General features: G+C 49.7%; 9 protein-coding genes across 9 annotated transcripts; 6 read left to right on the forward strand and 3 right to left on the reverse strand.

Annotated features, from left to right (window-relative positions):
* Positions 1-102: 102 nt before the first annotated feature.
* POX_f08079 (Small nuclear ribonucleoprotein Sm D3) lies at positions 103-839 on the forward strand (the record flags this gene model as incomplete). Its single annotated transcript, XM_050116862.1, has 4 exons — positions 103-159; positions 289-349; positions 520-649; positions 737-839. 4 exons carry the CDS (start codon positions 103-105, stop codon positions 837-839), a joined length of 351 nt encoding a protein of 116 aa, XP_049967001.1.
* An 801-nt stretch (positions 840-1,640) lies between these two features.
* POX_f08080 (uncharacterized protein) lies at positions 1,641-3,309 on the forward strand (the record flags this gene model as incomplete). Its single annotated transcript, XM_050116863.1, has 3 exons — positions 1,641-2,664; positions 2,801-3,145; positions 3,230-3,309. 3 exons carry the CDS (start codon positions 1,641-1,643, stop codon positions 3,307-3,309), a joined length of 1,449 nt encoding a protein of 482 aa, XP_049967002.1.
* A 461-nt stretch (positions 3,310-3,770) lies between these two features.
* POX_f08081 (uncharacterized protein) lies at positions 3,771-4,763 on the reverse strand (the record flags this gene model as incomplete). The annotated part of the gene is made up of 3 exons (XM_050116864.1): positions 3,771-3,844; positions 3,925-4,064; positions 4,276-4,763. 3 exons carry the CDS (start codon positions 4,761-4,763, stop codon positions 3,771-3,773), a joined length of 702 nt encoding a protein of 233 aa, XP_049967003.1.
* A 3,844-nt stretch (positions 4,764-8,607) lies between these two features.
* On the forward strand, positions 8,608-11,995 carry POX_f08082 (uncharacterized protein; the record flags this gene model as incomplete). The annotated part of the gene is made up of 9 exons (XM_050116865.1): positions 8,608-8,740; positions 8,820-8,849; positions 8,942-8,979; positions 9,293-9,408; positions 9,658-9,715; positions 10,021-10,440; positions 10,841-10,885; positions 11,324-11,445; positions 11,818-11,995. The coding sequence occupies 9 exons, from the start codon at positions 8,608-8,610 to the stop codon at positions 11,993-11,995; spliced, it is 1,140 nt and encodes a 379-aa protein (XP_049967004.1).
* A 1,576-nt stretch (positions 11,996-13,571) lies between these two features.
* POX_f08083 (uncharacterized protein) lies at positions 13,572-13,808 on the forward strand (the record flags this gene model as incomplete). Its single annotated transcript, XM_050116866.1, has 1 exon — positions 13,572-13,808. The coding sequence occupies one exon, from the start codon at positions 13,572-13,574 to the stop codon at positions 13,806-13,808; it is 237 nt and encodes a 78-aa protein (XP_049967005.1).
* Positions 13,809-15,546: 1,738 nt separating this feature from the next.
* On the forward strand, positions 15,547-16,602 carry POX_f08084 (Multistep phosphorelay regulator 1; the record flags this gene model as incomplete). Its single annotated transcript, XM_050116867.1, has 3 exons — positions 15,547-15,570; positions 15,665-15,903; positions 16,134-16,602. 3 exons carry the CDS (start codon positions 15,547-15,549, stop codon positions 16,600-16,602), a joined length of 732 nt encoding a protein of 243 aa, XP_049967006.1.
* A 4,594-nt stretch (positions 16,603-21,196) lies between these two features.
* POX_f08085 (uncharacterized protein) lies at positions 21,197-22,061 on the forward strand (the record flags this gene model as incomplete). The annotated part of the gene is made up of 3 exons (XM_050116868.1): positions 21,197-21,298; positions 21,467-21,803; positions 21,976-22,061. The coding sequence occupies 3 exons, from the start codon at positions 21,197-21,199 to the stop codon at positions 22,059-22,061; spliced, it is 525 nt and encodes a 174-aa protein (XP_049967007.1).
* A 435-nt stretch (positions 22,062-22,496) lies between these two features.
* POX_f08086 (uncharacterized protein) lies at positions 22,497-24,194 on the reverse strand (the record flags this gene model as incomplete). Its single annotated transcript, XM_050116869.1, has 3 exons — positions 22,497-23,551; positions 23,627-23,704; positions 23,765-24,194. 3 exons carry the CDS (start codon positions 24,192-24,194, stop codon positions 22,497-22,499), a joined length of 1,563 nt encoding a protein of 520 aa, XP_049967008.1.
* A 1,255-nt stretch (positions 24,195-25,449) lies between these two features.
* Positions 25,450-25,997, reverse strand: POX_f08087 (uncharacterized protein; the record flags this gene model as incomplete). Its single annotated transcript, XM_050116870.1, has 2 exons — positions 25,450-25,811; positions 25,973-25,997. 2 exons carry the CDS (start codon positions 25,995-25,997, stop codon positions 25,450-25,452), a joined length of 387 nt encoding a protein of 128 aa, XP_049967009.1.
* Between the last annotated feature and the right edge of the window lie 1,699 nt (positions 25,998-27,696).

Here is a 27,696-nt window from a genome sequence, read left to right on the forward strand (position 1 = left end):
CCGTCTTTCAACTCATCCCAGATAATCCATTGGGAAGACCCCCCCCTCCCCCCACCTCGGAAGCGTCCTTTCACCGTCGTATCGCACATCCCACCAGCCAAGATGGGCAAGCTCACCAGCACAATCGGGATCCCGATCAAGCTCCTGAACGAAGCGCAGGTACGTTCTCACTCTTTCATTTGGTTTCGCTCGGGGACAGACAAATAGTCTGTGCGAGAAATCGAGCTTTCATCTTGCCCTCCACCTTAGCGCGGTTCGCATGCAGACCGCTAAAGTTCCTCTCTACAGGGTCACGTCGTCACACTCGAGATCACATCCGGTGTTGTCTACCGAGGAAAGCTGCTTGAAGGTTCGTCGACATCCCTGCTCAGACACCCGAAGCTGCGCATTCCCCCATGGGTATTTTTTTGAGGGGGGATCAGCTTGACTCGGGCGGTTGCCTCACATTGTGTCGTCTCGGTCGACGATGCGTGTGGTATTGAACTTTTAACTTACTTTCTTTTGATATCTCTGAAATAGCCGAGGACAACATGAATGTCCAGCTCAAGGATATTACCGTCACAGCTCGCGATGGCCGTGTTTCTCACTTGGATCAGGTCTATATCCGCGGCAGCCACGTGCGATTTTTCATTGTGCCTGACATGTTGAGGTTCGTCTCCGCCCGCCCCTGTTTTTGTATCCGGCGACTGGCTTGAGAGGCTCTGCTTCATTTGCTAACGAATGTCTTGTCATACAGGAATGCTCCCATGTTCCGCTCACGGGGCCAGCGCGGTCGCGGTGTCGGTCTTGCCCGTGGTAAGGCCACTGTGCAGCGTGCGCGCGGCCAGCGCAGAGGTTGAGTTTGATATTTTTCGTCAACGAGGATCAATAAGACGAAATGGGAAATACAAACATGAAGGCCTGGAATTGTGTTCTGTGTGATTGGCGTTTTGTCTCTTGTCCTGCTCTCTTTGCTTTTTGCCCCCTCCCTCCACAATTGCCAAAGACAGACCTTGCAGTCTGCGTCCTGTCTCGAAAGGGTCCTCAATTGAAATACGCGAAACCATTTTGAAATTTCGGCTTTGGGTGCGGAGACTCGGTGCGGGTTTGATGGGAGATTGGTCGGCCTGAAATCCTCAATCGGGACCAGCCCATTTGAACAGAAGTGACTTGATTTTCTCTCTGAACGGGCAGAGCACCGCAATTACAAATCCACCCAGATCATTTCCACGTCAATGAACACTGATGAGTTTCTGAAGAGATGAGAAGGAAAAGACAGGCTCTCCAGACACCGAGACGTCCGCACTTTGTAGCAAAATTGTAAATCTCCTTTCTGAACCTTTGTAGCACATCTGATGGATGCGCCCAAAGTGTATTCCCGCTCGACTTCGACTGGTCGTTATCTTCTCCGTGGATCCTCCCGATAAAGTCCATATCGATAACGGAATTTGGTCTCCCACTTTTTCCCCCGACGTGGGGAGAGCTCTTTCATTTCTTCCTCTGGTCCATCAGTCGGTCTTCTGCTGGCATTGATTCAAGGGTCTTGTATTTCTTTCAGAGTTGTCAATTGTATTGAGAGAAATAGAGAGAGAGAGAGAGGAAGAGCTATCACATCTCACTTATCCTCCACTCCTCTCCCATAGCGAAGAGCTCTCTGCCCCATGGCCCCCTCAGCGTCTCCCAGCTCCCCCGCAGAGCAGCTCAACAAGCCGCAAAGCAAAGCCATCGCCAATCCACGACGCCTCCTCATTCTCACTCCAACGTCTCAATCGGCCTCGATTATTCCTCCTCTCCTTCACTCGCTCACAGGCGTCCCGGTCACAGAACCCCCACAACATGCAATTACCTCCGACACATCTGTTCAACCGCCGCTAGGGGAGCCCCATACCTCAATCAGTGACATCGACGCAGAGGCAGAGGCAGAGGCAGATAAAGAGGAAGAAACACTGGAGGATACGAATGTGGACACTACGACATCTATATCTTTTGCGGGATATACCACCCATGCTCCCCTCCGCCTCGATACGAAATATTATACTGCGGACATCCCGCTGTGGGTGGATGAGATTCCTCTCACGAGCGAGGTTCCTAAAACCTCAACACCGGTACCAGCGACAGTGACAACGACAACAGAACAAAATGCACCCTCCGTGCCAGGCCAATGGCGCACCGAGTTTCTCAGCGAAGACGCCCAGATCGTCCGGGATGCACTTGGCGCACTGGTGGTTTGCGTACGGCGTCCAGAAGCTGCGCGGATGGTACCCTCGTCGGGAGATCGTCCCGGCACTGATGCGGGTATCTCTTCACGTGCAGATGTGTGCGCCGTGTTGGATTTGATGCGCGATGTGGGTGCAGTGAAGGGGTGTATTGACGAAGAGCGAGGCGGGGCCGGAGATGTGGTGGGGGTGTTTGTCTTGGTAGGGAAGAAAGGATCACCGGTAACGAGGGACCAAGGGTCTTTATCTTTCCCTTCCTTTTCACTTGCTGCGGGGGAGAGGGATTCCGACATGGACGGCATTGGGAATGCGATTGGAGATGGGGAGGATGGGGGGGATACGCCGTTGTCGGTGGGATGGTGGGAAGATCAGCTCTTTGATTTGGGCCTATTTGGATGGGAGGTCGTCGAGTGGGATCCAATGGAACAGGGAGAGCAAGCTGAAGAGAGGACGAGGAATCAATTTGGGGGTAAGGGCATCCCTGATATTGCATTCTCTTTGCCTTCCTTTTCTTTTCTTTTTTTTTTTGAGATCCTCTGTGGAGAGAACCAATCTCGTCATTTTCCGTGAACCAAGGCTAATCCCAAGTTTGAAAACTCCACCAGAATACGAAGGCATGCCACGCATCAAAGAAGTCCTCGAAACGCACGACTGGAGCACTCCCAGCGACATGAACGATCTCGACGACGCAGACTTTGATTTTGACGACGAGAATGACCTGGAAGAAGAGCTTCTTGGATTCGGCCGACGAGGCCCAACGTCTGGATTTGGGCAGGAAGTCCAAGAACTAGAGCGAGAAATGATGGGTTTGCGCATGGCGATTGAGCGCGGTGGCGGAGATGGGATTAGCGACGACGAAGAACCCGCGTTCGATCACGACAATGCCGATGAGGAGGAGCGCAAGGTGGAATCGATTGAAGCTTTGATGATGCGAATGCAGGCCATTCGAGGTGAGTTGCTCTCTCTCTCTCTCTGCCCCCTTACCCGCCCAGGTTGCTCTTGTTGGGTTTAGTGCTGATCAAAGTGATATTTAGATATGGGGTCGGATTTGCCCGAGGCGGAACGCAGGAGATTTGCTGCAAAGGCTGTGTCGGAAATTATGCGAGAACTGTAAGAGGGGCATAGCATCGGTCTTGTATCGAATTCGGAGGATTTGACGAGCATACATATTGAAATCAACTTTCCCGGATATAAATACAAGGTTGATTCCATCTGGGACCTCTTTATATGACCGTATGCGTCGCATGCTATACTACGCTTCCAAGGTCAAGTTCTTTACAAATTGAGAAGGATTTTGAGCGCACAGTCTGACCCATACCCCTGAACTTCATTAACTTTCTATAATCGCATTTTATCTGCTCGTCTTTTGGACCCAAGAAAAAAGGAAATTTCTTGTCCTTCCTTCCTGGCCATGGTGATACATATACAAAAGGCTTTGTGATCGAAAACCGATATAACCCCTCCAGGATCAAATCTGATCGGTACCCGTCATTCAAATGCTCTCACGGCATTGATCGCAAGTCTCGGTGCATGACGAGAGATGCTTTCGCACCACCTCCGAGGTTATAAACGCATCTAGTCCGCGCGCTTCTTGCCACGCAGCACCTTGCGACGCTGTGAGATCATGTGAGTGTACAAAATGTACGAGCCTGCGATAATTTAGCACTCGCTTGATAATGGGCACCCTTGGTTCGAGAGAGACTTGGGAATTGAAGAGTGCACAACTTACCGGGCACGTAGATCACCAGAACCGCAATCAAAAAGTACTGGAAGAGTGGGTTGACGGCAGCGGCAGGACCGAGGGCCTTGAAAATGAGGGTGCATTCACTGGTGATGCCGATGGGGTACAGCACGTAGAAAGTATTGTATCTATATTCACCAAAGAAAAAAAAAGAGAAGAGAGGAGGGATCAGGTTAGCGTCAAAGTGTCAATTCCTTGATTCGATAACACCATGTGCCTCCCGGCATCCTGGGTTACCTGCGCAACGATGCAAAGTCGCGGGTATCACCGGGGGGAGGAACAAAAAAAAGGAAGGAAGAAGAAAGAAAAAAAAGAGAGAACCAAGGAAGGTGTACTAACCGCAACCAAGTCCACCAAGCAGGCACACTTCCTCCGGAAAGTGTAATCGCAAAGAATCCATACCGAATCACCTCGGTGATTCCCCACGCCGCAACACATCCCAGGTAAGCGTAATCGCCCAATTGGGTACTCTTCGCCCCGACAATATCACCTCCGAACTGCGCCAGAATTCCCCAAACCACCAACAACCGCGACGCAACCTGCATGGCGGTCGTGACGAAGGGAGCGCGCACAATGCCGACCAGACTGTGCAGCACCTCGAGCAGAGCAAGGGATTGCGTCGCGAGGAGGAGCGGGTTGAATGTCGCAGGGAATACGGAAGGGAGCTTATTGTGTGCGAGAGCTTCGGGAACGAGGCTGGCCGTGTAGATCAGACAGGTGCCCCATGCGAAGAGGTTGGCTGTGTTGTAGGTGAAGAGGTACCCGCGAGTCAGGCCGGTTGGGCCTGACGGGCGAGTGGTGGTGGATGTTTTTGTTGATGTGGGCATTTCGCTTGTGGTATGGTCAATTGGCGGAGGAGGAAAAAGGAAGATGTAAAAAGCGGGTGAGATTGTGTCCAAGTCAGATGGCGGTGGTAGTTAAAGAAGACTGTATAAAAATCATGTGGGGAACCGTTGAGCGCTGTTGAGATGCGGCAGAGGGACCGAGGCTCGAATGTTACATAAGCGTTGCCGATCCTCCCGTAACGGGTGGATTTCTGGAATTCTGTGACTATAAGAAGCACCAATCAAGAGTAAATCGAATACTTTTGTTAATTTTTGCATAGCTTCAGTTGCCAGATCACTTCAAGGCTGTAGTTTTTGCTGGGACGTGTCTAAAATCAGTCATAGTAAACGAGATTTAAAGACCCCTCCTTTGAAGGGGAATAGAGCAAAATAAGACAGAGGCTGCCCAGATTTGATACATTCTTCAAATGATACACGCAGCTACGTTCAAGCAAGACAAGTATTATGTCTTACTTGGCTCATGAAGGACTAACAATGGCCCAGGTAGAAGAAAGGACAGAATTCAAGTTCCCATCGTTCCATCTGTCTACTTCAGCGGGCAATGATCGTTATTACGACGTATGGCGAGGCTGTACAGAGCATACTCATCACCAGCTCATTTCCAGCAACTGTCCTGAATCAGTCATGATCTTTCGAAGCCCAAGTTACGACTCAGCCCGACAGCTTATCAACAGACTCTCTACGTTGTCACCTAGGAAGAGGTAATGAGAGGACACTAATACATCTTCTGTGGATCCGATGGATCATAAATCATCTGGGACATACATATCGATGGCATTTCATGTTTCACACTGCGGCTCAAAAGTATCACTGCGCACTTCTCAGTGGAGACTAGCCGTATTAAACACACTCTCTCAGAACTGACTCGTAAGTGGCACCGAACATGGTACTGATCCTAGAGCTTGTAGTAGCATTAAAAGTTTCGGAAAAGTTGTCCCATCAATTGGCTCCTCGGGAGCTTTCTCCCACGCCAGGTATCTTATGAACTTTTCTAGAATGAAATCACCTGGCCCTTGTGACTTTCCCTTGTACTCAATGAGCTTTGGAACTGATTTGTATGATTTGTAAATCAATTGTTTCAAAACCTCATGCTCTCTAGGAAGCATATCTGATACGACCTGTTGGACTCGTACCGCTGGCATGCTTTACTCGCTGTATATGCAATGGATGTGATAATAGACATGCATAAAATCAGGGGAGGCCGGATGTCCCTCAGACTAGTACAAGAAGAGGCCGTAGATATAGGGAGGCCCCGTAAGTCTGTCGATGACCGGTGCCTCCATGAGACGAGGAGCACTCTAAGATCTTCTTGATCATGGAACAGGCACGGCAAGCATTCAAGCATGATGAGCGGACAGTACTTGAAACGATGATTATCTGTACGGGGTTTAAATTCAATTTAACACGGCATTGAGGGCACTTTAGAATTGATCAGTATTGCCATCTTGGCCCTGCTGCTTATTGAATCTTTAGTATTTACGACTCCTTGGTCTTGAGCATCTCGAGTCGTAGATGCTCACTAGGATGTTCTTGAAAATGGAAACTTTATCCCCTTTGCGAATGATGATGCGATCTGCCACTTACACGCGTCACCAAGCTCGATCAAAAATTCCACGTCGACAGTTATTGCATTTCAACCCATTGACATTGGCTTTGTCCCCTGGCACCTGGTAAAGCCTTATAGATCTTTGATACAAGATATTCTTGGTCGAAGCTGCACCTGAGCTCCTTTGCACGCCCCCGTCTTGAAGCGATTCAGGCCTGGAATTGAATGGAATCTCTGAATTCATCAGAGAAAACAACTTACTACGGTACTTTGTGTATCTTACTTTATGAATGCACATTAATCTCCGAGACTCTATCATCTTGTTATTCGAGGTACGTTTTCAATCTCATCTGGACTTGTTTCAGTGTTGACTTACTTCAAGGCACTATGTGTGCTGTGGTTTTGATTGACGACTTTTTACTATTGAATAGTGCCTTAAAGCTACCACAAAATCCGTGTCTTGAGAAATCTTCTCCTGGCTATAAGAGAAATATTGATCCCCGAATATACGACATCGTTCTGGGATAGCTTTTTAGTTATCATCCATTAAGTAGATGGATATATTGTATCCCCACATTTCCCCCTCTTAATGGCATTCCCCTTGCTTATTCTGATACTGCTCCTGGTTCAGAATTTGGTGCTCACAAGCCAAATACCTATGGCTGTGCAGAAGTCTGATTACGGTGAACCATTTGTGCTGGCACAGCAGGGCTTAAGATTAGATTTCTTCTACACGGGGTACCTCCATTTGGCGCCCTACTGATCCCTTTTCTACTCGGGTCCCGCGCGCTCTGCAAGACAACTTTCTGAATGTGGACTGCCCAGACACTCGTTACTTGGCTTTTCAAACTCTCTACAGTCTTAAACCCCATAAAAATCATCATCCAAAATCACCGGCATCGGTTACCAGATGACATTTCTGTTCCTGTGGGAATGGTGTCTGAAAGCCAAAAGATTCGAGCAGACTTTGCCTAACATGACTAGAGCCAGTCTTGGATTCCTTGGGCTCAGTCTTTTTGGAAGACTCCCGGCAGGGGAGATTGAACTTTCATTATTCATGTGCTGTGAGGATGTTTCCATATTTTGGGCCATTTCACTCGACGCCACATTTTAATTTCCACCCTTTCTTGAACGATTTATTATTTTCATTCATGGTCTCTTGTGACAAATTTGCCTACGCGAGCGCCGGCACGGTTTACTCCACAGTCATACCGAACTGCACTGATTTTAGGTGCGAACCCGGAAACCCCATGAAACTACTAGGCCCTCAAACACGCTAGTTTTTCTCGGATGTGAGTACCGATCAATGAGCTCCGGTACAGAAGCAATGCTAGGCCGGGACAACTCAGTAAGTTCACACTTGTTCAGCCCGCACGACTCCAGTCGTGCAGGGCAGATGGCAGCTGTCAAGAACCCATGCCCAGTAGGACCCCAGCGTTAAAAGCCTAACCCGTCGGAAGCCTCTCCCGACCAACGGTAATCGTTAGCGCCTGACAGCCCCAGCCCACAACTACAGTTGGAGGTGTATGTGAACCGGACAAAACTCTCTCCCTTTCGGCCGTAATAATATCGAAGCGGCATGAACGAATGCCTTTTTACCCCTCAATTCTTTTTTGGTCTTGGCTCTATTGGTGTCGGTGTGAAGAAGTCTATGTTTGTTAGGACTGTGCCCGTGGATTCTTCTATTTCGTAGATAACCCCCACTAGTGACTGGTGAGTACCCGTTCCTTGGAGAGAAGCCGAGGGGTTTTTTCTTTCTTTCTTTCTTTTTTTTGAATCCTGGAAGAAGTGTGTGTCTCGAGAGTTCTCATGTTATCTTGTTTTGTGTCTGACGCCGAATGGTTGTGAGTACGAACCGATCTTTTTCCATGATGGAAATGGACGTGGTTGCAAATGGTAGTGGGGGGTCCACATGAACTTTATGGTGGGGTAAACATCCAAGACAAGCAAGCGAAAGAAAATGAAAAAAGGGGGAGTTCCGGAGCTGGGATGTGGGATTGAACAAGCCATGACTTTCTAAACACTTGATTCATGCAGATCCTTCGTGTATATTAATTCCCTTATGACCATGAATATATACATGTACGACAGTATTTATTTACAGTGATGAAATGTTGCAACCTAGTAGCTTTTATCGGCCTAACTCCAATGTTATATTTACGTATCTCAAGACTTTGACAACGTTTGTGTTTTTATACGTTGAACCAGAAACTGGGTCTTCAATGGCGGCATTGGAAGGTTTCGCATGAGCTCCAAGTGGGAAGATATTTCAATGACACCATGGAATTTTCCCTCGGCGTCGCGGTGTGCACTTGGGTTGGAATACCACAATGTGATACTGCGAGACTATCGACTCTGACAGATTCGCACAGAGTTAGACATACGATGATTCTATTTGAGTATCTGTCGTTCTGTGTGTTACCTCCTTGAGCCGAGCCCCCTCAGCTCTCAATTCAAGTGTACTTGAGCTGATATACAACATTAAATTGCAGGGAGACTCGACATCATGTGGTCTCTGTGTAGTATGTAGAGATAGATGCGGTTCATGGACCCGAGACTAATGAAATGTTTACTAAGATTGATAGCTGAATGGCCGGTGACTTGTCATCAACAGTCAACGATCTTGGTTTCTCTCCCTGGAATACCTGGCCCGTGAGAAAATTGGATTCGGCAGCCGATAATTGCTTACCAAGTGGAAATGTATAGTGGAAATCTCGTCTCTCGAGTCATCCCTCGCTGCCAGTCATACATAGTACATTTGTCATTGTGACATATTATCAGTCAATCTCACGTTGCACATGCCGCTCACACCATTTTGCCCATTCTCTGCAGGACTAGCACTGTCCAGTCCTGGCTGATAGGAGGGAGCCGGATGCAATCTGATATCATGCAGATGCAACGCGGCACTGCTGGAGATGGCCATGGCTAGCTCTGCACTCGATTGAAGGATTTACTGGTACTACAGTATAATGCGCACGGTGGGGGACTTTTAGCTTGTAGTGCACACAGAGATACTAGATTTTACGTCACTAAGGATAATGCGGGGGAGATGAGGCGAGAACGAGTGTCGGTGCTGGAAAGGTAAGAGGCATCATTCTGCTTCAAGAAGATAGCCCTCGAGTAGAAGGCCAAGCATAAAATGAGGAGTACGATGGGATATGTATAGCGATGCGATCGCGATGGATGGTTCCTACAATATCGGCAAAAACGCGAATAGAATATTCAGAGCTCACCTTGCCTTATTCCTGTCCGCTCTGGTCCTGTCCGAGCCCACTTCATCACGATGATCACATTCGACGGAGATGGCATAAAAGATGAAAAAAAATACAGAAGTGCTTACCGAGTCTTGACACCGCAATGTTACCGTGCCTGTTACCGGCAAGGTATTGTAAGATACCACCGGTGACATCAGAGGCTGTCGGTCACAGTCCGAGACGCCACGGTGATGTCATGCCTAGTTCCTGACCCCGTTGATTGGCGGCCGAGTCTTGGGCGACAGCACCTGGATCAAACCGAAAATGGTGGCCTCTTTTAAATGACATCGTCGGTCCAGTTGCTATATAACCACCAGGAGATGACGTCCATGGCCGATTATCGTAAATGTGGTTCTTTTTAAAACTTCAACAGAGAACGATTCTTCGCAAACTGAAGTGTTATTCAGTGGAATGGCACCTTATACAAATCGATTTGTAGGGTGAAAAGCGGGCGCTTCACAAAGGATCAACCACCTCGAACTCAACCCAATGCACACTCACCCTCGGCCCTCCTCCCGTCCTGTGTCATCTGAGCAGACACCCTTCAATCTCCGTCATCGGTGACCGCATCCCCCAAGTCTTTCGAGGTTCTAGCCTTGTGACGAACCACCTGAACAACCCATATGGAATGAACGTGAACCTGACCCGTCCGGCCGAGTCCAGTCCATTCCAATCCTCTCCGGCCTCGCCCAATGCTTGCCCCCCGGTCTCCGTTGTCCTGTCGCCACCTTCCTTTTCTCACCATCGACCTCCCCTCCGTCTTTTTGAGTTTGGTTTTGGCTCCGCGGCGCATCTGGAAACTCTGGCTTCCACAGGTACAGTACAAGCGAGCACAAGGTGCAACAAAGGCGGTCTCAGTGTGAGTTGTGAACACTCGCTACCTACGTCAGAGGGAGAATGAGACTCACAGAAGCCGGCAAGATTCGGCCGGCGCTACTGTAACATGACAATGCTGGAGCCGAACAGCAAGAAGTGGAGAAAGAAGCATGCATTGTTGCTGCTGGGTTACAGATGTGGAAGGTTCATTTTCTAGGGGCCACTCGGTCATTGGCCACCCTCTGAGAAACGGAGTGTCGGGAGAACATTCGATGGCCCCAAACCTTCAGCCCAAACCTCGAGTGCTTGAGCACTCAGCTTGAGCACTCATAGGGTCTCACAGGCAGGAGCAGTGGAAGAGTGGGCAGCGACACAGTCTCTGGCTCATTGTTCAACATGTACAGACATGTAACATACGTATTACATGCATAGGTGCTTTATAGATACACATGCTGACGGGGAGGAGCGGTCCAGACTGGATGAGCAAGGTGAGAGTCACCGAGCCACCAACAAATCCGGTCCTACAGATTCTTGTCGATGGGTTTGTCGTTCTTGCGAGTCTATGGTCGCTTTTTTCGGCCTTGTGGGGTCGGTCTCACTTTTCAACGTGCAATTACGCGGAAAGAATTTTACCGGCCGACGCCCGTTCTCGTGTGTGGATGGGTAAAGGGACTGGTTGACGGAACACTAGCCATCGTACGGTGCCGTACGAGGGACTCTCCATTCGTGGTTTCATGAAACCTGATGATACTCATGATGGTGAATCTGGTCTGTGGGAGGGGCGAGCGTGATCTTGACGAGCTGAGACGCATGAGTCTGAAAACTGGTGTTGGATTTGACGGGTATCATGATCGAGGGGCTATCTCATCTCGCGTTGTCTCGTGTCGTTTGTGTGTGGATGTTGAATGGTGGGGAACAAAGTACAGAGGGATCGCTTCCAGACTGGTCATCACACTCTACCCAAGCGGGGACTATCCACGCTCTCGGGACCCCCAGGCTTTGGAACCTGCTGGGATGACGAGGAAGCGATCAAGTTCACCTGGAAAAGGTGAGAAGTAAAACCGGAAAATGTCCCTTTTTTCTCGGCTCCGTAGTCACTTCATGCTGCGTCGAGATTTTGCGCTCTTGCGGTAGCATTTTGCACCACGGAACATCTGTTCATTTTGCACTGGCACCTGAACACTGTGGGCACATGATACTACATGCGGCTCATGGCCAGACGCCTCCAGGGCTCGGCCCGGTAGGACTGTAAGAGCCTAACGCGGCCGCTCACGTCGTGGTTCCATGTCCACCGACAGTCGAGTGTGCAGTGGTACACTGATCCAGCGAGACAAGACATACACACACTCTCTCCGTCTTGGGGATACGGTACACCTCGGTACAGCGAATGTATCTTCATACATACGTATACACAGTGCAGTATCAACCGTCGCCAGTGCGGCAAGGTTGCGCCTGCTGTCAGCTTTCGGCTGTGGCTCACCAGATACAGCGTCGATCCTGTCACGTCTGGATCTTGTCCCGTCGCTTCTCCTCATCTCTTGTTGATGGATCGTATTCAAAAACTGTCTAGTCGTACAGTAGCGCCCGCTTTTGGATGAAAAAGCGCTGTTCATCATCTCATACATACTACTGTACGCCCGATCCGGGAAAAAGAAAAAAAAAAAACTATAATCGTTCCGTACATCTAGATCAGCCTTCCAGATACTTGGGGCCTCTCATTTTTCATCCCGAGAGATCGGCGGGGATGCGCCCACAGACCGTCTACTGTAGAGCGTGGGCTGTATGAGGGTTGGCATACAGGCACATGTTCCCTACTCTTCTCAGAAGACCTGCCGCAGCACTCGGACTGAAGCATTTGTGGATTCGATCACAGGCTCTTTCTCGTGCTAGCAGTGAAGCTTGGAGACTTCATCACCACGTCACATTCTCTCATCGCCCACCTTCACGCACGTGCAGCCCGCGAGGAGTTTGGTCCCTGTGATGAACAAACTTCCAAAAGAGAGGCCTAAGCAATGATACGGAGAGTATGATATTGTATTCTGGTCACTTCCAGTACGAAGATCACAGTCTGAAGGATTGTGTAGACCTTGACTTGATATTGGGATTGATTTACTAATTTTAGGATTTGCGGAGGAACAATTGCCCTAGTTCATGATTGAAGTTGTGTGTTTCTTCAAGCGCCGAGGTGGGCAGGTGACGATACGAAACGAAGGATGATCACCGGTGTCTTTTAAGTCGGACGGATAATAGCCTGTGGAGGAGGACTTGTAACTCGGGAGGTCTTCTTAACCGTGCGGCTGTCACGATGCAGATCAACCACGCCAGCCTCGTGTGCACTTCTCCGGTATTTCGGTTGTGCTGTTTGTGCACTGGACCCTCCCGCCATTTCTGACAGCCGCCGGTCGGGAACATGGTATGGTCACCGGCAGTCTCCATCGATACCGCTTCCTGTATCAAGTGTCAGCTCCCTCGTCAGAACCGCCTGTTACCAAATTACACACTCTGCCCTCGAGGCCCATTGCGAAATGGTCTGGCGGCATCACGATCTAATGACCAGAATCCTATCAAGATAAATCCAAAATCTACCGTTTAATAGAAAGGGGGTGGGGATGTAAATATTTCATGTGGCATAGACTCTGATCCTGTTCAATCTATACCAAAAGAAGATCGCCCTCTTTCTTCCATTACATATCTCTGTTTCTCCCCCGCCCGACCCTCGCTAACCTGCCTGTGTGGTCCGGTGTGGTTGGTCACTGGGTCCTGAGCGACGGGTGGGCTCTGCGGGTAACTTTGATTTCGCTTTTCATGGAATTGTCGTCAGCCAGAGTCACTTTGCTCCCTTCTCCTCTCTTCAATCTGTTTCTCTGCCCTCGCGACTTCGTGCAACCCCCCCACCCTTCACCCTCTCGTGCATATCCCTCAGACACTCTCAAAGGAAGAGCACAATTGTCACGTCGGAGTGTCTATCGAGGTAAGCTTCAGGATGAGTGTTCTCGTCGAAATCCATCCGTGATGGATCGTCATTCGCAATATTGGTCACGCATCGCATCGCATACACCGTCATCATTATTCTGCCCCTCCTTTCCCACCCCCCCCCCTCCCCTTCCTCGTCCTCTGGACTGGACTGGACCTGTTGAGCATCCCGACAAAAACAAGAAGGGAAAGAATACTCTCATGCTCAGCTGTGCGCGCCATTCCTCTCGCATTGAATTCCACACTGCAAGGGTATCACTAGGTGGATTCACACCTCTGATTCTGTCTTTCCCTCCTTTGGCTGTGGTTTTCTATCCTTCTTGGGCTTCAGGATCGTCATTTGTGCTCTTCCGTTGGCCTGGCGCGACCAAGCTCCCATTGCTCCGTGCATTGGCAGCGGTTCGCTTGATCAATTGGACCAGTGACGGAGGGCTCTAAACCCAAAGTCTACTGGAAATCCAAAAAGGGAAAGGGGAATTTCTCCCTTAAAAAAAATCCCCCTCCAAAAATCGAAATTCTCAAAACAGTGCCAACAAGAAAAAAAAAAAAAGAAAAAACCGATACAAATGGACGAACGCTTTCACGCTGCTGCACGTTGGTCAATACATGCCCCGCCATGACGGGCCCCAAAGATTGCCTGGATGGAATCATCATTCGGTTGTTCCGCTCATCCTGGCGGGGGGTCCATCGCATCTGACCCGTTTCTGTCGTCGAGTCCTGAGTGGAACTGGAGCTGTGGACTCGGGTATTCTGTCATCACGAGCCTTCTTTGGCTTTGGCTGCTGCTGCCATGGACGTGGATGTGGATGTGGCAGCGTGGAAATGGGGAGTTCAAGAGCCACTTTTTCTCTTCCCTTTTCTGTCGACGGCCTGATGCCCATCCACCACTCTCACCACCACTTTCTCCAAACTCCACACCTGCTGTCCAACAAAGAGAGAGGGCTCCCCTGCCATCCGTGAGAAATTCTAAAAGAGTGTGTGAGAGAGAGAGAGAGAGAGAGAGTGGAAAAGAGAGGAAGCCCCTCCCAAGAGATTGGCACAGAAGAGTACCCCCACCTTTTTCGACGTGATCTCTGACTCGACTCTTGTCACCCGCACTTGGCCCTACAAGTCCTGTCACTGAGCCCCTCGTCCTCGTTCTTGTGCCTTTTTTTTTTTAAGTTTTCCCTGGCTCTCGTGGATTCATCTGGTGTCCTTCTCTCGACTGTCCATCTACATCTTCACCTCTCCATCAACAAAGGTGTTTGTTTCGTGACCCCGTCGCTGTCGCTGTCGCTGTCCTGGCAATCTCATCCACTAGAGATTCTTGCATAGTAAGCTGCCCAATTTGCCCGGTCCTTCTCTCAGCGGTCTATCTTGATGCCTTTGGCTTTGGTATCTCTACATGTCCTATACGCCATGGCTTCCGGATTCTCCTGCTCGTCGAGCTTGCGTGTCTGGTGGTGATCACAGGGACGTGCCTCAAGGCAAGCGTTGCGGCGGATGATCATGGCTACGCCCAGGCATGATCTTCGGACCTCCGTTCCTGATGGCCTCAACGATCACCTCGACCCCCGAAAGTCCACATGAGAACTTGGCGTGGCTGTCGTCTCGCCCGACGTCGAACCACGGTCACGCCCGCACCTTGCGCTTGATACTCGTTGATGCTCGTCTGCACCGGCCTTCCTGGGCCCTTAATCCCCGTGAATACTTTCCGAGCAGGCAGCAGCAGCGATGAATGGGGCGATGCGTCGACGCATCAAATATACTCTCAATAGCAGAGCCAGTGGGCGTTGGACTGCAAAGTCTTGGCACGGACCCGATGGGAGTGGTCACTGCTTGCTCGCTCGCAACCACGTGCTCCTTTCACCAGCCTTGCTTTTTTTTTTTCTCACTTTCATTGCTTTGTCCCTCATCAACCACCCCCGCTTTTTATTTGTGCCACTGGAAGCTTCTTCTGCATGACCACATCTTATCTGATCCTTCAAAATTTGATTTGATGATTCGATCGCAGACTGACTTTAAGCGCCCTGCAGATCCCGACCCATTCAGTTTCGATCGCGCAATACCGGATCGGGAAATTCTAAGCTCGATCGATCTGCCCACCCTCTCACAGATCCTTGTCCCGTGATCTCAGTGATCCTGCTTTTCCTTGGAGCTTCCCCTGCAGTTCTCCACCCCTACACTCTCCGCTGCCATGGCCCCCGCCGACAGAACAGAGGTGAGCACATTCCCGCTGCCCCCTCCCCCTCCCCCCTCGTGGTCGAATCGAGGAGGGTCCCGTCCCGCCTCTGCATTTATGAGCGTCATGAAAGGGGGGAGGGTTTCCCGAACTCGAAAAAGAAGGATCCTGTGAACTGACGCCGTCCTCTCCGACCGACCAGGCCAGGGCTGCCCCACCCAAGCTCTCCGATGTGAGGGACCTCATCGATGAGAGCACGTTTGAGCAAATCATGGAGATGGACGATGACGACGACTGTGATTTCAGCAGAGGTATCGTCTACGGCTTCTTCGACCAGGCCAAATCTACCTTTACCAACATCAAGACTGCTCTGTAAGTGGCTGCCTGGCTCAACCCCGACTCCCCTCCACCTTCCTCATGCCTTCCCGCCGGCCGTTCCATCGATATCGGGCTACCTAATCTACCCCCTCACCATACGTCATGACACCCTTTCTTCTCTCTCTCTCTCTCTCTCTCTCTCTCTCTCTCTCTCCCTTCCTTGCCACTCAGTGATCAACCCCGCCATCAAGCGAGAATACCGTCTTCTAACCATCCCGGTACAGTGAGAAGAAGGATCTGGAAGAGCTCTCCCAGCTGGGGCATTTCTTGAAGGGTTCTTCTGCTACCCTGGGCCTGATTCACGTTCGTGACGGCTGTGAGAAGATCCAACACTTTGGCAATGGATTGGAGGAAAACGGCTCGGGCAAGCTCGCCGACGATGTCGCCCTGAAGAATATCGAGAAGACTTTGAAGGAGGTCGAGGTCGAATACGCCAAGGTGGAGAAGTTCCTGCGTCGATTCTACGGCGAGGAAGTTCAGGATGAGCCTGAGCCCCAGCCCGAGCCCCAGCCCGAACCCAAGGAAGAGAAACCTGCCGTGGTCTCGGAAAAGGCACCTGCTAAACCGTTGGAGAATGGTTCTGATAAGGGGCCTGAGAAGGAGAAGGTAAAGGCGGAAGAAAAGTCTACAGAGCCGGCCAAGAATCATGTCACCGATCAGAAGTCCAAAGTGGACGAGGAGTCGAAGAAATAAATCGCTCATCTCCCTCTCTCTCTTCTTTCTTCCCCCACCCTTTTCTTTTTTCTCTGGGGAAAATGGGCTGCATTTCATGTCCCCGCGGTCTTTGCTTTTCGCTCTTCACTCGTTGCCTGTGGACCTCCGTTCACTTTGTTATGTGACTCCAGCCATGGAGGCTCTTCCTTTTGCCAACTCTTTCAAACTCAATGATGCCCCCTTCGACCTTCTCCATCCTGCCCTCCTCCATTTTATTCATTCTGATTAGCGACGGTTGGAGCATTGCCGAGGGCCTCGCTGCCTAATGCCCTTTTTTTCATCAAACTCTGTCCCCTCTCACACTTGCCTTCTTACCACCTGAGTTCCTCCGCCTTATTTTTCTTTTTCTTTTGAACCTACATTGTTTCTTCTCCCCGACTCTTCCTCTTTCCGTCGATCATTTTCCCGGTGATGTCACCCAAAACTTCTAACGTACATATCGAATTCTTTGTGGGTTCCCCGATGCATACATTTTCCGCCGACGAACTTGTTATGAGCCAACGCGACATCCGAACGGGCGACAATCACGATCATGGGTGATGGTTAATGTTGTGATCCCACGCGAATATGCGGGGGCATAAGAAAGGTGCAGCCGTTAGTAGCAAGCTGATTCATTTACCGCTCGTGGTTTTTTTCAAGTTGTCGCCGGGTGGGAAGGATTGTGTGGCTTATTTCCTCGGGGTGGGAACCAGACCGGACTTATCACGAAACGACAGTGACCCCGCCGATCCTCCTGGTGAGGTCGAATCTCCAGTGTTTTTGGTATCGAGTTGCAATCCCTTTGCATGGATTGGATGACTTTCTAGGCGCGCGCCCCCCCCCCCCCTCTTTGCTTCTTTCCCCTTTGTTGCGTCGGCTTGTGATAATGAGATATTGATCAATGGACTCGTGAGGGAAAAAGACGAGAGGAGTGTCTCACATTCAAAAGCAAGCATTCCGAGTTAATTCCAGGACTGGTAAAATAAATGAAGGTGACGCAGCGCGTGCAGCGATTTCATCTAGGCATCTTCTCAAAACACATTACATTGTCATTGGGAATGTTGTCTCCTTTGTCATCCCTCTGATAACTTTGCGAGAAATAGACTTACCTCCTAGGGCTCTTCTACTGAGATCCATTCTGATCCTCATCACTTCCCCTGCCCCCCGAGCTCCTATAGCTTCCACATCCACAAAGTCTGTCTCTCAAGGTATCTATGCGAGTACATTTAAGGAACAGTGCCCTTGCTAGTACTCTACTACACGTATACAATCGGAGGTAGACGTGTACCAAACGACCAGACGGAACTGAGTGGACTGAATCATCAAAGAGGCTTTGGCTGGATGGCTCATTGTCGGTGTTCCACCCGTTTCCGCACCAATCGGGATGAATAAAGATGTTTTTTGGGGGGAGCGCGATGAAAAGAGGAGAAATATGGCGGGGATGGTCGGTATGGGTTTTTTCTTGTTTTTGTTTTTTTTCCCCTCTACCTGATAAAAATGGTCTATTGGAAGAGAGCGTGCGGGAGGCAGAACTGGGATGAAAAATTGGTTTATTGTCCTATTTTTCTTTTCTCGAAGTTAACCTGTATATGGCATACTCATCCTGCCCTTGTCCAAGCGCAAGAAGAGGGCAACAGTAATGTCCCCGCCCGAGAAGAGAAGAGTGGATTGACGATTGACGATTCGATAGTGAAGGCATACTGTGACGGGTTCGGTTCGTGTTTGCGGCACGGCACGGATCGGAACGGAATGGTGCATCCCCGTTCTATAGCTTGAGGAATTGTTGTGTCTCCCAAGGCTACCAGGGTACCAAATGGGCTTTAGAAATTTCACGAGGAGAATTCGAGAAAGACCGTGCGAGGTGTGCGAGTGTATCGTAGACGAGTTAGTTGTTCGTGGGGCTGGATAGCTTGTGTGTGGAAGTTTAGTAGGGGAAAAAATGAGAATGTGAAATCGGGTATGGTTTGTCCATCAATTGACTCGACTCGGTCGGGCTGGATGTATTGCTTGAATGGTTGTAGTAGTCTTTTATCTTCTAGTGTACTTGTTATTTTCATGACTTTCCATGAACAAAAGTTCTTGGAATCAAATAGTCCTGTCCTGCCCTGCCGGATTTAATTGCAAATCGTCTGTTGATGACGATTATGCCAAGATGGGAAAACCTTGAAGGGCCAAGCCGTCGATCTGTAAACTTTATCACCAAGGTACCTTACCACCTTACTTCAGGACCTTTCTCAATCTACTACCGAGTACTTACTACTGTACTCACCACTTACTACTTTTGTATGCGCTCCAAACGAGGGTTTCCTCCGTCTCCACTGAACCAGGTATCCTCCCCAGCAGGCAGTCGGATGTCCCTTTGCCCTTCCGGTGCGTTTCTGTTTCGCGTCGTCCAGGTATACAGGTGGCGGAGAGGCTGTGCTATGAGCTATTCAGCCCGGACTCGGACGATCTGAATTGTGAACACATTTACTCTTCCACGTTTCACGGCAGTACCAACGGAAAAGAGACCCCGTTCGAGTTCCACATCAATCGCGATAGATATTTATGTAGAGAGGGAAATGGGACATGTACTTTGATTTGAAAACGTTTGTTGAATAAAACTTTGTGATAGTCCTTTTGAAGTTGGAAGCCCAGATTTTGTGAGTCAGTGGAAATATAGAATTTTTGTTGATAGGTATGAAGATCATATATGTTTAACAAATGATTCGCATGTTACATCGTGAGCTCGAGCTGTCAAGGGCTACCGTCGGATTGTCCGCTCAGGTAGTTTTTTTTTGGACAAATGTACCGAGCACGAAGGTCTTTCTTTCTTGTTTTCTTCGAATAGCACTTGTACTTATAGTATCCTATCTTCAAGAAAAGAAAAGATTGTCAGTTTCTCTTCATGTCCTCAAGAATCCAGACCTCCGCGCGGTTGTCCATCCACCCGCCTCTTGCATGCATCCGTCCATCAACCTCGCGCCAATGGTGCCGGATATCAGTCTCGAATTCGAAAAGAATTCTTGGTCTGCTCGCGGCTGTCGCTTGTCCTTTTAGTCCTTACTACTCGACATTCGAGCTCAAACAGACATGCTTTGTGCATGCGAATTCCCGGTTTGCTGTGTCCAACCACCAATTTACAGAGATTCAGTTCGGCTTGACTCGATGTAAGATTGAGGTGAAATGAGTGACTGGAATGGATCAGGTTTACGCTGCCAGCTTTTTGAAAGGCTCGACAGTGTAGGCACTGTCACTCGAAAGTGACTCGTTTCCCTCTATGTCTGTTAATTGTGCGTGCTTGATATTTGCGTTGGGCGATTCCAATAACAGGGCGTGGAAGAGAAATATGCACCGTGAATGGGAAAAAAGTGATATCTAACTGCCATTGACGACATGCTTCCATTTCTCTGTGTTCTTTTGGAGCGAGAGACTGCGATCGGTCGAGTTCGAATCCATCAGACCGTTGCCACGGAAAACAGCGCATGGCACGCTGTGTTACCAGAACGCTGTGTAGCAGCAACAACAGCCACAGCCGATGGCACTTTAAACAGAGACTCAAACGACATCCTTTCGGGCATAAGCCTATCAACTCTCTTCTCTCTGGTGGTCTTATGTACTCCCGCAAGTGATGTGCAAACCGGAACAAGCCGAGCTCCATCTGCCTGCTGGACGTTTGCACGTCTTTCCGCGCCTGCGTTTCCTCCGCGATGACCTCTTCCCGTCTTGAAGAGATTGGTCCGAGTCCTCTCGTCGACTGCCACGACTGACTCTCGAGATGGTGAGCCGTCAGTCGGAGATACCTGGTGGGTTTTATCACTTCATTCCATTAATGTCTTTCCCCGCATGTCTCATTCCTTCTCCCGCCCACATCTTGTCAACAAGCACCTGCAGCCCTGCGCTCGGGGCGCTCGACACTTGGCTAGGGCATTGCTTAGCGGGATTGAGCGTCTCTTCTGCATCCATGTCAAAGCGAGTTCGAGTGATTCTTGAGTCGTTGCTACCCACCAGCGGCTCTGTTGTTTGATCCTTTCTTCCGACTCCCCCCCCTTTCCTTAAACCCTCTATCCTTCATCTCTCATTCACCCGAGACTTTGATCGTTGGATCTGTCTTGGCCCGCTTTTTGAGAGTCGGACATTGGAACTGCATGAGTTTTTTTTTGCTTGGCGTGGAAAACGGTCTTGCATGAGTGGAACTGGATGAAGCAAGAGGTTGTTGAGTAGGTGGATTAGGTGAATGGTTTCAGCTCGATCATTAGATCATCATCTAGGACCAAGTTCTGCAAGACGTTTGATGACAGCTCGAGATTCTAGATATAAAGCTTCAGGATGGCTCTTGAGGGAAGCTCTTCTTTTTCTTTTTGTGTGCGTGTGTTTCGTTTTTGATTCTTACTATCACGCATGATTTTTATACTTTGGATCATCCGATCATCTTCCAAAGCTCTGCTCTCTTGAGTGAGAATACTTGTCTGTTCAAATTGACGCATATACTCGCCGTTGCAAATCCCTCTCTACGCCACCTCTCTTGAGCTAATTGATCAATACTTGAATTTTCATTCATCAAATACTATCAACGTCCTCATCCACAGCAACTGTCCAAGTCACCTGCATCACCATGGCCCCCGTCGGTCCTCGAGTCTCCAAAGAAGAGTTCATGCACGCCCTGAACCTGAGCCCTCAAGATCCACAACATGAACAATATTATCGTGCCATGCGAGTACGTCCCGTCCCATATCTGCCCATTCCATCCCTTCATACATCCATTTCCATTTCCACACAGTATTCCTAGACTCTCTTTCAACCTCCCTCTCTCTTCTATCCAGCAATCATCCCCCCTCCTCACCAGTAAACTCACTCACTCACCCCCATTTCTTCCCCCTCCCAGGACGAAGCCATCATCGTCTACAACCGCCTCAACCAAGATACATCCCATCTCCTCGACACGGTCCGCGCTGACCCAACCACCCGCCCCCCGTTCTTCTGGCACCACATCCGACCCGATCACCAGCGATGGGCGATTATGGAAATCTGGCGCAACTCGGGCCCACTGACTCGTCCGCTGTTTGATCGCGGGGGCACCAACGGCGAGTATGGACCGAATTGGGTGGCCGGGTGGTTGTTGTATAGTGTTTTTCGATCGAGGGATGTGCGGAATAATCGGAATCGGCGCAAGGGGATGGAAAATAGTGCCGGTGGTGCTCATGGGGGAATGGTTGAGTCTGGTAAGAAGGGAATTTCATTTTTTTTTTTCATTTTCATTTTCTTTTCTGGATCCTTTTGGTGCTTTTGAGATGGGATGTGTGTTGGTGTATTTGTGTGAGAGAGAGAGAGAGAGAGAGAGAGAGAGAGAAAGCGCTGAGCTAACGTTTTGCTGCGGATTGGTGGGATGTATAGTTTCAGAGAAAAAAATGAGACAGGTGGAAGAGGCTGCGTCGTCGAAGAAAGGGTACTATGATCCGGTGCGGAATGGGACTCTCTAGGGACTCTAGGGACGGTCTGGGATGGGATGGAAGAGCAGATGGGTCAAAGGCAGGATCTGGATGTGTTTTTCTTTTGTATGATTCTTCCTGTGTGATCGCATGGCGGTGGGAAGATGATGGGGTGCTGTTGGGAGATGATCCACTAATTTGCCATGTTGGGAAGCTTCTATATTGTGAACGAGAAGAGAAGCGGATCTTTCAGAGGGACTCAATTTCTCAATTGGATATTTTCATACAAGTTGAAATGCCCGGACCGCAGACGCTATGAGAATGTTATGCTGGTAGAGCGAAACAGCACACAAGGATGGAGGGGGAAGAAAAAGAAAGGCCGAGAAGGACATGAAAAAAAGAGAGCAAAAGAGACGAACAAAGTCAAATGGTTTATACACACAAGACTTGGGAGAAATAAAAAATGAGATTTACCGGCAGTATTCCTTATTCCTCTTCGGTGTCTCGACCATGCTTGCTCTTCTTTTGCTCATCCTTCTTTTTGTCCGAGCGCAATGCCTCGGTCACGCGTTCATCTTGCTCGTCGACACGTTCATCCCATTCAGCGTCATATTCGGCAGCAATGTTCTTGATCTCCCGACGGATACTCTTTCCCTCGTCAATCAGGGACTGCCAGAGCTGAAGATCCACGTTGTGCTTCTCATAGAGCTTTCGTTGACGGGTGCTGACGGTAAAATCGAGCGCGGACTTGTACGAAATCTCACGGTTGTGGTAGAGGAACCACAGGTAACCACCCATCAGTGTGGACAGACTGACGAGATAGGTGACCGGCTCCATCACGTCCCAACCCAGATCGGTTTCAAAGGTCAGCTTGTACACAGTGAACCACCACGTCGCCAGAATGCCGAATCCACCAATCGCCACCCGTTGAGCACCGCTGTGGGCCATAGCGTCACATTCATTCTTGATGTCGGCGATACTCTGGATTCGTTGTGAGAGCTTGCGCAGCCGCAGCCGCAGGAAGTATGTGCGCTCCTGGAACGATGGTACGGTCACTCGGATCTGGCCCAATCCCGCGGGCGCACCCTCAATCGTCACGATGAATTCTCCAGCTCGGGCCGCGTCACGGATAAAGTCTCCGATCTCGGTGGCTTGCGACCATCGCACAAATCGTTCGGCTTCCCCGTTGAGCGGATCGAGACTGGAATCGGTCTTTCGAGGATAGCTGTAGGTCTCCGCATCTTCTTCTCGTGATCGCCGACGCTGTTCGACGGGGGCGCGGCCTTCGATACCCTGGGGAGGCTTGTCGTTCTTGTGGCCCTCGCGGTCTACGTCCTTGGGACTGACTTTGCGATCGAACTGGTCCTCCACCCTCTTCTTCGGTTTGATGGCATTGTCCTCGTGTTGGAGTGCGATGAACGATATTGCGGGCGGCCGCTTCCCATGCTCGCCTTCAATCGGGGGAACCTCGGATTGAATCAGCTTCTCGAGATACGACAGGGGTTGCTGGGGGTGGACGAGGATGCCGATGGGTTCGATTCCTGTTTTTCATTATCATGTCAGCTCTCGACTGCCTGATTTGATAACATCTTGATTGATGATCGAGGCCTCTGTACCTTTATCACTGCCCCTTTCTAGCGTTGTCAACGGAATGATCAATTTGAAGAGGCGCGATGGTGTGGTTAACAATTTCCCTGTAGAAGCGACCTCAGCAATCTCTTCCTATTCCACTCTCCCCAAAGGTTTCTACGCACCCTTAGTCAAATGATCGTTCCACTTATCTGCCTCGGAGCCTTTGTCGGGGCTCTTTTCATTTATCTCTGGCTCATTCGATCGAGGAGAAGGAGGCAAGTCTTCTCTCTCCGAGAGAGTCTCCAAAATTTCCTCTGTCTTTTCATTGTCTCGAATCTTCTCAATGTAGTTGGCCTTCCTGAATGACCGCGCATGTACGCGTCCCCTTAGAGGCGGAGGACAGTGAAAGGTTTCGACGGAGCTGCCAGTTATCCTGGACCGCACTGTCGTAGAGAGAATTGAGTGCAGGGGCGGCTTCTGTGCAGACGCTTTAGAGGCAATTGACCGTAGTGTGGAAGAAGTTAATGCTTGAGACTTCAGGCGAGGTGTCCATTGCTGGCTTCGGGTCAAAACACCGAAGGGGGTGCTACACCCATGTAATAATGATCGCATCGTGGCTAAGGAATTGCTGGCGGAAGTAAAGGACGTTGCTATCTAGCCCGCGGAACCGCGACGAGGGAGCTTATGAGGACGGTGAGAGGACTTTTTGGTCAAATTGTGACCATGACGCATAACGACGTGTAGGGGGGGGGGGCTTAGAGTCAGGAAAAGTAAATCAGACGCGCTTTGGCCTGGGCCAAGTCGACCAGGATTTCTTTGGAGACGAACTTTAATTACGGGTCGACAGTTGACCGTCAGAGGGACCTGATGCATGTTGGAGCTCGAAGCTTACGTGCGATCATCGTCTTTAATCTGGGGCCCATGCCTTGGCCAGGTGCCGGAGCCATGACGTCAACCAACAACGTGCTCTCCGCTTGCCGAGTCTCCAGTGTGGCGGCTACAGCCACACCTATTGGCCTGAGGCTACCAGGCTCGGTATAAATGTGGCTGATGCCGTGACTGCCTGTTTTGCCTGAGGCAAGAGTTTACAGGCACCCATCGCTCACCACCGAGGAATCGGAGGTCGGTGATTGAAGATACAAGGAAGAAAATGGGCATCTTCGGCGAGAGACCGGAATGCTTCGCCGGAGATTGGGATTGCGACGAGGCTGACAGAGAGTGCAAATTTCTCAATGATGGGAAACGTATTGAGATGCCTGCTTGTTTTGCCTAGGCATCAACTCGCTTCAACTTGAGGATCAACCGGTGTTGAACTATTGGCCAGTTACTTTATGTCGTAAGTCATGATCGTGCAGGATTCCAGTGGTCATCGTTGTAAAGCTAGAGGGCCCATTCAGACACCAGGGAGTGTGGTTTTAGCAACGCTGAAAATAATCAGGAGCTTCATTTTGAAAATTCAGTACAATGTGCCAACTTCCATGAAGCAGTCTTGTGAAAGAGCTGAATTTCTCCATCTATTAAACGAGAGGACCACATAGCATATCATGCTTGAACGAGGGTGCAAAAGCGCAAAAATTCATTATCATAAGTCGTAGCGTCGTTAAAGGTGTTCTCTTGGGTATTCTTCCATTTATTTGACCTCGGAGAAAATCTGCCAATCCCGCATATTCATCCCCAGAAACCAACCGAGACGAGAAAAAAAAAATTCCAGCAATCTTCCGAGCGGGCGCAAACGAGTCAAAGTGAGATCCAGTCGAGATCCAATTTGCTTCCTGCCACCGAAAGCAAAGAGAAACACCCCCCTCTGAATAGGGGGTGAATCGGGTATCAAGCTCGAAATTCTCAAGATTCCCTCAAGACTATCACCTCATTCCATTCGAATCACACTCCCAGGGCTGCTTCCACCTCGCCAGCTGTCCCCACTGCTACTTCCCAAAGTATCAATATCATCATCCCGACTGGACTTCCGTCCCGTGCCAATGGCGACTGGAATTCCCTGAATCACGCCCCCATGGTCATGACCAGCAGGGTACATGCCATCGTTGACGGAGAAATTGCGACAGATAAGGTACGCACGCATGGCGGCGCTTTCTCGGGCAAGGGTCTCTGACTCGCAGCAAATGTCGGTTTGATACTCGCGGTTATGCACGCGTACCACGCATGTGTAGCCTGATTTGGTGGCGCTGGAACTGTAGGTTGGTTCGGGCCAGTGCCGACGGCGGCAGAGACCTGGATTATGGTTAGATGGGACACGCCCTGTTTGACGGGGAAAAGCAGAAAGATTGTTTTTTTTCCCTTTTTCTTTTTCTGCAAAAAATGACTGGCCACTTCCAATTGTTGGTAGTGGGAGAGATGAGGATTGACGCATGATGAGGATGCTTGCCACTTACTTGCAAGGTAAAGCATATAGTACATTGTGTGAGTGGGTCGAGATATCGCAGGGGACTTTGATCAAAGTACCACGCTCCGCAAAGCCGGCAGCCTCAGCAGCCAAGGTGGCTGAGCTGATTATCGAACTTGACTCAGGACCGGAAAGAAAATGGTTGTCAACACTCGAGGAGTAGATTGGCTATCTTGTCGAGGCTGTTGGAATCGTGTTCGGGGAGAAGGAGACTGGCGACGCGGGTAGGGCTGAACCTCTAATGCTAGGCTGTGCGCAGCTGAACAAAAGTCCTACTGAGCCTCGATGTGTCGATTATCCAGGCAGTGCCCAATGCCGTTGGTGAGATTCAAATTCACCGGTGGACGTGAGGCTGACAACTCAACCGGATCCGCAGGTGGATATTTTTTTTGACAGCGAGAATGTGCTGTTGTTTGAAGACAGCAGTCCACTAGCCCCGAGATGATCTATGTTTAAATTGCATTAGTTTCAGTTCAAGCAGGGACGGAAATTCTAGACGGGACTGACCTAAAACGACGCAGTTGGGCCGAAAGGATCTGAATTAGGTGAAGATGGAGTGAGTGTAAGAAGCGTGAGGGAGTTGGGAAAGGACGAAGACTAAAAAAGGCAGCAAAGAACTAGAAACGACTCCACTTGGAGCAAGAATGGAGACCTTGCTACGCCACTGGTGCATGTGCGATATTTGCCCTGCTTCACGTAGGCTTCTACTATAGCAGACGTGGAAACATTGTGTCGGGGAACTCAGCATTGGGATGCGAGATTGCAATTGGCCTCTGTGATCCGGAGTTTTCATGTACTATTGCTATGTAATGCGAACCAATGCTGACTATCTTCAGCAAATTTGGGATAATGAGGCCTTCTACAAAGAGCGAGCGAGCGAGAGAGAGACAGAGGGAGTGACACAGTAGGAGAGGGAGGGGGGGGGGGGAGTGTAGCGTCTGTAGTGGATTGAGGAAATTGAAAAATTGGAATCTTCTCCAACACAGGTATGTTGAGATCCGGTCAGCTCCAAATCTGGTAAGACAATGCTGTCTTTCTGCACTGGTAGCGCGATCAAGGTCGGTCAGATCCAGGTCCGACAGGACTCGAAAGGGACAATTCTAATTTGTCCAGCGCACCAGAACCAAAAAGTCAATTCTGGATCCAAGCTCCCCATTGGGGCTACGGAAAGCATTGGAGCCCAAGATCTTTGCTATTGTTCTTTGGGACTGAATAATGAGTTGGCTGCCGCTAAATATGCAGTGGATGCAGAGTCTCAAGGAGGCAAATTGGTAGATATTGGAGATTTGTTAGATTTAATTTCAACCCAGTTTTTCTAGTACTAGTAGTCATCCTTCAAAGAATGATCAGCCATTTTCCCTATTGAGGGTTCCTTCGCAATTTTGAAGCCACCTTGATTGAATACAGGTGACTAGTCTGAGATTTGGCCTCCCCCACTTACGAAGAGGCGAGAAGCAGACCATGGCGGCGTTTGATTTGCATCTCTGCGGATACACAGAATGGCCATTCGCCACAGCTAGTTATTGACTTCGTTCAGCTAGCTGGTAGAGTAACTGGTGAGATACGGAAAGCAAGAAGGCTGTTGATGTCATTGACAGTGAAGAGCAACGTGCCTACATATGAAAAATGCATGTACAACAGGGAGTACCATGCGCTTCGAACGCCCCCTCAAGCATCCACGATTGCCTCTTGATACCTCTCAAGGCAATAGCC

The sequence above is a fragment of the Penicillium oxalicum genome, chromosome VI (assembly GCF_001723175.1).
Source record: "Penicillium oxalicum strain HP7-1 chromosome VI, whole genome shotgun sequence".
NCBI classification, from domain to species: Eukaryota; Fungi; Ascomycota; class Eurotiomycetes; order Eurotiales; family Aspergillaceae; genus Penicillium; species Penicillium oxalicum.